The 12,149-nt window shown below is 42.3% G+C and overlaps 1 protein-coding gene across 9 annotated transcripts in view; it reads left to right on the top strand.

Annotated features, from left to right (window-relative positions):
• elk4 (ETS transcription factor ELK4) overlaps positions 1 to 9,198 on the top strand; it is a 31,991-nt gene extending 22,793 nt beyond the window's left edge. For all 9 annotated transcript variants that reach the window (XM_088640356.1, XM_088640354.1, XM_088640352.1 and 6 more), the window contains 2 exons: positions 68 to 187; positions 744 to 9,198. In XM_088640356.1, coding sequence (XP_088496482.1) covers positions 68 to 187; positions 744 to 842 — 219 coding nt within the window. In that variant the 3' untranslated portion in view covers positions 843 to 9,198. The remainder of the gene's footprint in view (positions 1 to 67; positions 188 to 743) is intronic.
• The last annotated feature ends 2,951 nt before the right edge of the window (positions 9,199 to 12,149 follow it).

A 12,149-nucleotide genomic window follows, 5' to 3' on the forward strand; every position in this document is an offset into this window, starting at 1 on the left:
GCTCTTGGGAGACCCTTTCTGATTTTGGTGCTAAAGCTCTGTTTGCTTACCCCCGCTACCTCCACAGACCCCCACCCTGTTACTGACTCCCAGCCCTCTGCTCTCGAACATCCACTTCTGGAGCACGCTCAGCCCGGTGGCGCCGCTCAGCCCCGCCAGGAGACAGGGGGCGCACACCCTGTTCCAGGTGAGACTGGGCCAGACTCAGTTTGCTGTCAAAAATACAACTGCAGTGTTCATTTACTACACAATGAGGAGGACCACAGTGAGGCATGCATTAGTTACCATTTGGTTTTAGAAAAGTGCAAACAGACCTCTCTGGGAGCACAATGTTGTAGACCAGCTTTGTGGCAAATGATCACAAAGGGCTAACACTTCCTCACATCAAGTTGTTAAACTGCAAGTCTAAAGATACACATCAGAAAGTAATTTTCTTCAGTATTTATCGGGATACCTTGGTATCCAGTAATACAGTATACTGAGCATCAGGAAAACTTGTTTTGCATTACTCACTGCAAGAATTCACAGTAATACAGTAACATTTGCAGCAAATCACAAGCTTTGTATCAGGTGCTCCGTCATTGTATTAAACAGACATAAGCAAGGTCAATTCAGTAGGCTGATTAACAGTTGGTACTGTAGCAATACACTTTGTACATCTGATGATCTTCTCTCCTTGTGATCGTGTGCTCTGGGGTGGTGTTTTCGCTGACGTGGTCTTGTTGTTTTCAATGCTGTTTCAGTTCCCCTCTGTACTCAACACACACATGCAGCTGCCTGTGTCCAACATGGACGGCTCTGGGACGCCAGGACCTCTGTCCCCTGATCCTCAGAAGACGTAGAGGAGAAATCTAGACCGTCAGGTGGACTCGGATGCGAACCTGTGGCCATTTTTATTGTATTGCTGACAATCATCTGCCTGCTGGCCAAACCTGGCCTTCACACAAGGGGGTTAGGGGGCAGGGGAGGGGGAGGGGATGGGTCACAGGCACTGGCTTCAGTGATGCTTTCCTTTTGGCTGCAGCTGTCTGGGAAAGAGGAGGAATTTGTTTCTTGCAGATGATGGACATCAGGGGTGGAGTTTGACAGCAACACTCGTGGAGCCCAGAGCCTTCATGGGCGGCGGTGTTACATTTTTGGTGCTTAAGTGAAGGTGAGAAAGGCAGAAGACTGTCTGAACTGACAGTAGGAGTCTTCAACCTCTTTCTACCCCAGAGGGCAACTGGTTGGTCGGCCTTTGGAAACAACTTTTTTTTGTTCTGAATTGCTTTCTTGGTAAAATCTGTAGGACCCTTACAGAGCTGTGTGACTCGGCGTTAGCAGAAGGCACAGCTGTCATGAGGAGATGAGTTTGTTGCCCTTGGAGGCAGGTTGGAGATTTGCAATGAAACCCCGCTGCCATTGAGAAGACCCCTCGTCCGTTTGAAAGGAACAGGCGCTGAGAACATCGGTTTCGGGTGTTCAAGAGAAAACTGTCCAGGAACCGGAAATTCTGGGTTTTTATTTTTCCTATAGTACAGTTTTCCAGACAGAAAATGTGCCATTGTTCTGGTTGTTTCAGTTAATGTTTTTTTGTCTCCCATTTTCATCTTGGAGTTATGCAGAGGAATCTGATGTCTTTCTTTCTGTGTGCAAGGATGTCGGTTCACCACTTTCCTTAACTTTCCTTCCAAGATCCCAAGGGAAGTTCAGGTCAAGGTGTGCGTACTTATTTTTTGGCTTTGAAGTCCTGGTTTTCAGAGAACTCAGTTCAGGAGCTCAATGGCTAGAAGAGGAGTTCTGTATTGCCATAAGGCGAAAATGCTTACACTATTCCCAAGAAAAACATATTTCTTGACTCGTTTTTGCTTGGCTTGCTTTCTAAAAGGAAATTATTTTTTTGGACTCTTTGAAATCAAGTGCTTTATTTTAAAGTAGAACTACGGCGTACATGCTTAGGTGTTAAAAGAATCATTTTAATAGAAAATGATAAACATCTCGTGTAGTCAGAACTGCAATACAGCTAGTCGTTTGTAACAGCTATACTGATGTTTTATTATCACTCCAGCCTCACGAATGACACAGTGTTAACTCTGACGTTGGCATAATTTGTGATGTCTTTAGTGCTGAGCCCAGCATTGCTAATGATGGTGCAAGGAGCCCTGTTTTTAAACCCTTGCTTTTAAATAAATGGCTTTCTTGTTAGTCCTATATGAGCAATAATCATTGTGAGCCTTAAATTATCCTAATTCCTCTCTGCTCACCACAGCTCTTATTGAGGGTGTAACTGTTGGCTGATTAAGACGAATGGATCTCCAGTTACCTGTAAAGTGCAATGGCTCAACGACATCAACCAGATTGAGAACACTGGTTTAAAATTCACTAGAGGCATCCTGTCAGAATTACAGCCTTTCCTCTTTATTTCCCCGCAGTTTAGAGCTGTTCCCCTGTAGAACCTCACAGTCAATTATGCTAAGATTACCCGATACTGATGGGTAGAAATGTAATTTAGAAATATGAACCTGCTCCTGGGCCTTGCTTTTTCCTAAAAGAGCTGAAGTACTTCACAGACCATGGGCTCTCTATACATGTGCACTGTTTATCATGATGTAGGATGCAGTTTGGTTTTACGATGAAGGGCGGGTGTCATAGTCTGTGAAATGACAGGTGCATGATTACGTTTATAAATCATTTCCAGAATGCTGGGTTTCGGTAGATAAATTGTATTAAATTATTTGAAGATCCTGACATGTAAGAAATGCTAGTTAATTTTATTTTGACACTTGTGACTGGAACCCTTCATGCAATAGTCTGCAGAGAGGCAAATATTTATCTCATTCCAAAGCTGTTTGTTGTCAGGTCCTTCCTGGCAAAGGTCAAGCTTTCCAAAAGTAAAACAATAGAAGCGTGCTGTATCTATTGAGCCAGTTTGGTGGCGTGTGGCTATTGTATCAACATGTTGCCCTTAAAATCATGAGTATTTATGAGCCTATGTTTCTGCAGAGCAGTGCTTTCTGGCTTGCATTGGGAATTCAAGACTGGGCCTGCAGTGACAGAGACAGAGAAGATGCACTGTTTTTTGGAGAAGAAGCTATCTTCTCTGTTATAAAAAAAAAAAACAGGAGGTGTTGTGCCGTTAATTCCACAGATTCTTTCCAAAATCTAAACACATCAAAGATGTGTTGTAAAAATCACCCAATGAGTTTCCTGTGATGTGCACGGAGATAGTGAGAGCTGAGTGTTAGCAACAGGAATGACTGCCCGTGCAGTTTCAGGGGTACCTGTCAGAGTTCAAGGTGATAATTGACTGCTAGCAACCGGTTATGTGCAAAGATAGGCAGAAGCCACAGAAGCACCATACAGCGGTATTGCACATTGTACAGGTGTTAGAGAAATGCCTGTAGAAAAATAGCCCTCCGAGTTATGTTTTTCATAAAACCAAACCTCAGTCTGCTCATATTGGAGTGCCCTAATGCGAAAGTATTATTGTCTGTGGCTTCTGTGCCACCTGGTTTAAAGGCCTCCAAACCCCTCGCTGTAAGGTGTTCAAAGAGGTGTCATCTACTTTTTTTTCCTCTTTCTAAAATCTGCATTGCTTTGTGGAATTTCGTGTTTACTGTAATGAAAAAAAAAGTATTTTTCTGGACCTTGCTCTTGTAATTGACCTCCAAAATGTCAGAACACGGACTGGACTACAGGGGAAATTGGGCTTGACTTCTATCACTGCCGTTGGGGACGAACTGGCTTCCCACATCAACAGATTTTTCTGGTGTTTTAGAACCTAGTGTTAAGTAAAAGTGTCGTACTGAGACCTCACCACCCCTGGAACTCCCTGGAAAGAGTGGAGACCAGCTCTGTAGCAGTCCCTGGTTCCAGATGTGTGTTGCATCTTGGTGGGTGATATGTTAATTTGGGATGAAGCCATTGAACATGACCGTTTATAACTTTCATACCTTGATGTTTCTGCTGTGGGCTGACCCTTTTTTTTTTGCACATGGTGTGATTTGCCAAGTTTGTTCCACAGCCCGATGCCTTGACCATCAAGGTCAACTTTTTAAAGAACAAATCCTCCACGATCCATGAACACGACTCAGGTGGATTGCCTATGTTTCATTTATTCATTTTTGCTCTTGTGCAAAACGTGCTGCACTCTCAATACCTGAATGAAAAATGCTAATGTGACCAAAAAAAATGTGATCTACAAAATCTTTAGTTTTAGCCTGATTTCAGTCTTTTAGCAGTTTTTTTTAGCGCCTGTCACGGTTTTGAGAGGACTTTTGTACAAGGTCCTTTGGGGTCACACCTCTGGTGTCCATGACAGGGTCACCCCCAGCAATGCTGGCTCCTGCTTTCCCTGCTGGGTGGAAAGGAGCTATTGGGGTACCTCTTCCGAGGATCTCACAGCAGTGGGGATGTGAACCCACAATGTTCCAGTTCAGAGTGCAGATCCCCAACATCTATCCTGTGGCCCCTATATGTGTTGTGTGCAAGGAACCATCTTTTAACCTAAAATTGATATTTGTGTGCTAAACAAGGCAGATCTGATGCATAGGAACGAGGAAAGTTTTATTCTATGCTGAAAAGAGAAGAAAAGAAACATAACGTTTCGGCTGTGGAGCCTTCTTTTTGTGTTTCCTTTCTTCTCTTTTCAGCATGGAATAAACCTTTACTTGTTCCTTTGCAGCCTACGCATGCTGAAGTGGCTAACCTCCTTGAACTAGATCTGGTGCATAGTCTTATCAAAATGTTAAAGTTTCTAAATCGTCTCTGACAAATAACTCTCCACTGCCTTTCTCATGAGGAATGGTTGGAGTGAGCTGTGCTGTCTTTTCGACTCTCCTTTGAACCTTTAGCCTTATGAACTTTTGTATCTTATTGTGTTTTTTTCCCTTTTAGTCTCCGTACATGCGCGTAGTAATGTTTATCAGCACTTAAAAGATGGGGTTCTTTGTATAACTAGACAGTACATTACCACTTTGTACAATATTTATTTTGACTGTTGTTGTACCTGTTTCTTATAGCTGGCATTGTTAATTTCTTTTGTATTTGAAAAATTTTAAGTAGTATTGCTATCAGATTAATTTCCCATTTGAACAGCAAAAATGATCTATGCACAAAGTACTTTATGCTGCAAGGTGTTTGACAAAAACTGGACACAACGCTTAGGATTTTTTTCTAAGATTGACTTTGTTTAATTAACTCCTTTGTTTAAGAAGTTTTAAGAATGATCAATTTTATAAATTGCAGTTGCTCTTTCTCAAAGTTTCAAGCAGACCATAAATATATCTTATTCCATTTGTTTGAGATAGAAGATGAATGTGAATGTTATTAGGTTGGTTAACAAAACCATCACCGATTTCTAGGCTAATGAGAAGGCTTGGTTGGTCCAATGATTACACTCAAACGCTTGATGCTAAGAGGTTTCTGGTTCAAGACCCATCTGTGCAACAGACTATCTGTGTACCTCTTTGAGAGAGACTCTGCACAAGCAGTTGCTTTATTTATGTCTGTTACTTTGAATAGGAGGATCTGCTGGATTGATTACCTATATGATTACCACAGGGGAGGAAGGTACAGTAGTACATAAAGAAAGGTGGAACTCCCGTCTTGACTTTCTTGCCCAGATCTCTGGTATTGAACTGAGCAGCCTTCATGCTGAGGTTGTATACTCAATCGACACAATACAAAGCACAAAGCATAGCAGCTTCGAGTTTTTAGTGGAAAAACTCAACAACCTCACTATGTTCAGGTTTGCTTATTTTAACACTTCAGAACACTAACCAGCACCCTCTGGTGTTAAATACAGGCTACTGTATCAAACACTGGCCTTGTCGTGGCAGATGTTCTGACAACGGACCAGCTGTTCCGAACATCTGAGCACCAGCAAAAAATGGAACGGCACAGCCATTACATGAACCTGCTGAAAGTTAAATTGCATAATACCATTAATATTCTCTGTCCTTTGTGATGGTGATGAACGGGCTGTTTTTGACCATATTTCTTGAGGATTTCTAAGTGGTGGTTGGTGTGCTCTCTCATCACTGTGTACCACAAGCACACTGAGGGGCGGGGGTTAGGCACTAAATGCACAAGTAGGACATTTCCTCCCTTTCCATCCTTATTTGGCCATCCCACCCACAAAACCTGACCCCTGGCTTCTTCAGGGCCACGGTAGTTTTAGGATTTAAATCATTTCACATGGAGAACATGAGAGACTGCTGTGGTGTTTCTTGCCCCGCACAGATGGGGAACACCGTTAACACATGACAAAGTCAGTTGTATTTATGTTGTAAAACTTAAATGCTGGTTAGGAACATGTCAGCTGCTGACGTTATCATGTCGGTCTCCTGTCCTCCACACCATGGAGAATTTTAGTCATGGGCCGGAATCCCAGACTGGACTCTGGGACAGTTCCTGCTCCGAGGTTTGAAGAATTCGGACAGCTCGGTTGTCTAATCTGTCTCGGTCTCTGTGGATGAAAAGCGTCCTAGCTAAACATGTTTGGGGGAGAGGAAATCCCCACCCTCTAAAAAAACGATTTCTTCTTAGAATCGGAGAAGAGAAGAAAAGGGCAAGGGGTGTTTTTTGGAGTGTATAGAGCATGTTTATCATAAGCATTCCTAGCACAAGTGTAGCAGATTAAGAGATGCTCTATATTGTTAATGTTATTATTTAATTAATTTTAATATGCTTTGATTTTTCATCGTTGTCCTGTTTGATGCTACATATGCATATGAGGGATTATGGTTGTTTTTGTGAAAACAAAACTATATCCTTTTTTTCCACCAAGACCCTTCCAAAGTAATAATTTAACATTCTTGATAGAATTTTATTATGCCGTTTATCTTTTTTTTTTTTTGCTTGTGTGTGTCTTGCTTTGCATGTTAACTCTTTTGTGGACTAAAGTATTATTTAAAGTGGTTCTTTTGCTCTGCTGATGTTTACAATGACTTTCTAAAAGAGACAAAGCCAGCACTTTTAACCCATTCAGAATGGTGTTGTCTTGCCATCAGTTTTTAAAACATTTGGTCAGATACTCATCTGCATGCTGTTCCTTTCATCACATTGCAGGGCACACAGTGTCTGACATGCAGTATTCCTGTCAAATCAGTGGTGATTCAATACAATCAGTACACTGTAAAAAGAAGAGATGGTGTATTGAACTGTGAGACTCATTCCAATCCCTTGACTTGGAATAAGTCTATATTTCTTAGTTTTCCAAGCCTGAACATGATGATGCAGCACAGAATTCAGAATTTTTTATACGAGCAGATATTTTGAGAAGGCTGGGATCGGCCTTATCTCATACTTTTGCTTTCTGACAGCCAAGTAGTGTTTGAAAACGGGAACGTGCTTGTTGCTCAGTGGTGTTTCCAGAGGCGAATACAGTATAAGCTGATCCTTTGCGCTGTGATTCAACAGAGAGTCTTAAATTGCTGTATGTAAAAGCTAGTAATGAAATTCGACTCAAGTTATTCCACTTGTGAACCTGCTCCAGCTGGAATGCGTTCAAGGCAGTGGTTTGACAAAACCCTCTCCATGTTTTTGCCTGGTGTTTGGGAGCTGTTGCCAAGCTCTGGCAAAATAAAAAGAGGTCGCCGTGCAGGTGCCTAGCACCACCAGATACAGCCATACCTGGGAGGATGGAATTGTGCCAAAGAAACGCAAGGAATTTATTTTGAAATTTTATATGCCCACTGCCATCCAGAGATGTGAGTTTGGAGATGGTTTGCTTCTCACTATTTAAATATCGTATAATGTTCCTTTAGAACGCTGTATCTCATGTTCTCCTATTCTGTTCCAAATCGTATTCTTTGAGTTATGTGGATTGCTAAGGTCTCTGAAATTTTTGTGGCTTACATCCTGCATTACACAACTGACTGCAGCTGGAGTTCGGAGAGAGGGCTCACCTCTGCTCCAGGGAGAAAAGTATACAAGCCGGCTTCCTCACATGCTCATGTGCACAGGGCAGTGAATTTGTGTGTAATCCTTACCTTCTCAGCGAGAGTCTAGGGTGTCTCGGCTAGATCATGGTCATGCTCTGAGGTGTGGAGTAAAAAGAGTGCACGTTGCTCCCAGGGACTGGAGAATTGGCAATCGAACCAATTGTGTGAAGTTATCTGACGTTGGGTGGTTGGTATATGCAATTGCGAAAAATGCTTTTTAACATGAAAATCTGCCTTCCCTTCCCAAATTGTAGGTAGCTAGAGGGTTTTGAATGAAAAGGTGGTGAGCAGCTGTCTCAGGTGGCGTTAGTATAAATTGAAATTTTTAACGTTGCCCACAAAGTTGAGAATAAACCTGTCTTAAGCAGGAATGAATCAGGATATGTTTACTCAATACAGGGTATTAAATAGGTGACATTTCAATGTGGAGCGTTCTGATCTTACAAAGTTGTGTTTGAAAGGTTTTGTGTACACCTTTGCTTATGTTTCAGGATCCCCTAATCATTTAACACAATTTGGTTGTGCTAGCAAAGTTACGTTCTGCACAGCAGATTACAACACTGGGAAGATAAGCAGATGCCTGACATGGTCTGGGAGACTCTGGACATTTGCTCAGCCGTGTCACAACCTATGACCTTGGCGTGAGCGTCTGTTCAGCAGTTGGGCAGATGTGAAATAAAGTACAAAGCTCCCTACAAGTTCCATGTACTCAATAATTGCAGTTGTAATTTGTGTTCATTGTGCAGAATGGATGTGTTGTGTGTCTCAGGTGCATTTACAAAGTTGAGGTCACAAAGTTGTGAGCAAGTGCACAGGTTTTAGTATATATAAACCCTTTAACATTACTTCCCAGAATGCACTTTAAAAATAGTGTCTTATTAAATCATTTGGGGATCCTGATGGCTATCTTCATATTATATCAGCAGTTGTACATGAATTCTCAATTGTGAATCAGAGCAATAGTGAAAGATCAATGTTGTTCCACTAGGAAAACCTCGGCAAACTTGGCATTTATATTTAGACGTTTTTATTGTAATGCAGCTAACGTACAAATGCTAAAAGCACATCATGTACTTTGTGTTTATACAAAAAAGTATATTTTGCCTATACAAAGACAAATTTTAATGGAATGCTTCTATACTTCTCATTTTCTTTTGCAATTGTAATTGTTTGTTTTATGCTTCTGAAATGTTTACAGAATTGTTTGGGCTTTGTACAGAGGTTGTGGGTTCAATTTTAAGAGGGCCTGTATATTAAAATGATATGATTGCTACTCTGTCTATAGTTGTTCTTTTTCTAAGATGCTCAGAAAAGGTGAGCTGTGTGGAATGACTCACTAATGACTCTGTGCTGTACCCATTTTTGAGTACCCATGAGTTTAAAGGACAATATAGACTCATCCCCACCACCACGTTGTCTACTATTCACACTGAATTTATCACCAGGCCATATATACTAAATAAGGTATCTCTGGCAGGTAAAATCTCAGGCATGGCTTACTTAATACCTTTGGATATTCTGGAATACAATGGCTTCCTCTGTCAGACTCATATGCGATATATAATGAAGCAACCATATTACCACCTGCCCAAATAGGTGACCAGGTTTTAGTGCTCATCTTGTTCTGCGAGGATACCATAGGTGGGGCAATTGGCCGCATCTCCTTTCTAAACCCTTTTGTTTTGTGTTGCTTTGGCAGATGCCTGGAAGTGATCATGTCCTATACAAAGACAAACCTGATTTCAGGAATGAGCTGCTGTAGACCCTTATCCAAAAAATGTGTACCAAGCTGTTCAACCGAAAGTGGTATAGGAGAATAAATCAGCATTAATTTGGGTTTCTGAACGTGCAAACTAAGACTTTTACAGTGCAAAGAACAAACTGCAAAAAAAAAGTGCAAAACTGCAGAAAGAAGGATCTTAAAGCATTGAAAAAGGTTCAATTTAGAATTAAAGCATCCCCCAGATGTGTTAATGCTGTAGCAACCAAAAAAACCAAAGACAAAATCTGCGTATACTGTGAAATACAGTGAGATTGACCAAAAAGTCACCTGCTTGTAAGACTTATACTGTGGATCCGTCTGTAGGGAAAAAAAACGTTTAACCACAAAACGCATGACTGGGCACACTTTGTTTTCTGAAGTACAGAAAAGTAAGCGGAACTTGTGTTTGGTTATTTTTTTTCCCTGCTAGTTCGTTTGGGATCCTTAAAAAAAAAAACATCCCCAAGATTTTGGGATTGATTTGTTACCAGTAATCAACCCTATGCACAGATGTGAGCAGGGATTCTGTCACCTCCTTTATACCGTTTCTGATCCTCAGTGATTAACTGAGGCCACGGCAGATAGAGGCTTTAAACAATGGCAAAAGCACAATGGAAACACCTGTGCTGTGCGGCATGAAAAACCGTTAAACTGCTCCAGCTGAACTGTAGCCCAGGTGCCATAAATCACCCCTACAGGCCTCTGCTGATCACCGTGGCCTTAACTAGTGGGAGCCTGAACACAGACTCTCAAGGCCGTAGAAACACCAGGGAGGTCCGTTTCACTTTTCTTTCCCAGGCACTCCTCGTTATTCCACCTTGTGTGGTCAGCCCTAGTATGCACTGGGCTTCGTTTGGTTTTAACGCTTCGAGTACCAGGGGGCTGGATGTGGTGGCGCCGAGCCGGTCTGGGAAGGAAGTCGATGCCCGGTGCGAGTGTGATCGGGTGAGAGACCCATCCGGCCCTCAGGTGCGCAGAGCGTGGGCAGGCTGGCACCTGCTGTGAGCAGCTGCAGCTCGAGTGGGTGTGTGTGTGTTGTGTTTGGGGGGGTAGAAAGAAGGAGAAGGGCTCCGTTAGGGTTAAAAGGAAAACCACACAGTGAAACAATGGAAGGAAGCCCAGGCAGGAAGGCAGTGTTGTGCCCATTTTGTGACCTTTGCATTAAGCAGCTACAGGGAGCTGGTGCACAATCAGAGGGTTGGGAAGAGTGTGTATATGAAGATGGGAGCAGCAGATTCTACATATCTTCATTTACACTCACTGTATACTCAATACAGGCGAAGGAAGGCAGTGCATTCTTTCTCAGAATGTTTGTCCGTCAAGATCCGTCTCTCATTTTCACAGTGCATGTGTTTTTATTTTTATGTTTTTGGAGCTGCTCAGAATTTTAATCAGAAAACCTTAAGAGCTGACCCAGCAGTGTCAAAAGGGGGGGGGGGGGTGAAGTAGATGCTTTTGGATGCACTCTTACAAAATGAAGTGGTGGGGATTGTTTTATTTAAGAACAAAAAATTCTTAGCAAAAACGGATCACCAGATAGGGAAGATACAAACTCCCAGTACTTGTAGCTCTTGCAGAAATCAATCTGTTCCCTAGAGCTTATTGTACTTAATTGATTGGCTGGAATGATCCTAATGCAGTTAAGACTGCGCGGGCGAGAGTGTGGTGGGATTTACTGTATGGAGTTATTTAGACTGCAGTGAATCCAATCTGGCTTGAAGGGCTGTTGAGAAGTGTTTTAGAGCTGCAGTTGAGCACCTTTCTGTCCACTCCAGACTCAATTTCATGGATTCAGGAGAAGTGCAGGAAGATGAGGTGCTACACGCCTGTTGCCTTCCAGGCTGTAGCATTCCTCTGTGGTTAGTTGTTTAACAGGTGGACAAGACTTCTCATCTCCAGGCCTAAAGGGCCAAGGTGCCTTCTGGTTTCCATTCCGAGGTCTTCATTACATGACTCAACTAAATGCGGTGTTTAATGAAGATGGACTTCACAGAAGATAAGGGAAAAGATTTACTTTCTGGACGTTGTCAGTTCGAGCCATGAGTGGCTACCGATTTCTTTTGTGTAGGCCTGAGCAAGAGACTGAACTTCCCTTTGAGACAATGGCAGATCCTGACATGACAGGTTCTACAAAACTGGCTGTTAATGTTAATTTGTAGTTTATATACATACAGTAGAAAAATAAATGTGTGTTTGGCTTGTGTGAGGTACTGAGATGCCAAGTAATTCATCAGCACCATTTTATTCAAACCACTGCCAATCTGGTCAGAGTGATCTTTAACAGTATGATTAATTGTTTGGGTACCCTCTCACTGCCCCCAGAGGCAGAGGGGAGTTGCCCAAGTGTTATTGATAGAGGCTGGCCTCGCAGAGACCCTGTCCAAATCAGCAGTAATGTAGCAAGGTCCACTGTCAATGTGGTAAGTAAAATCCAGGCCGATGGGTACACAATTCATCACTTC

This window comes from Lepisosteus platostomus, chromosome 7 (assembly GCF_059453375.1).
Source record: "Lepisosteus platostomus isolate fLepPlt1 chromosome 7, fLepPlt1.hap1, whole genome shotgun sequence".
NCBI lineage: Eukaryota > Metazoa > Chordata > Actinopteri > Semionotiformes > Lepisosteidae > Lepisosteus > Lepisosteus platostomus.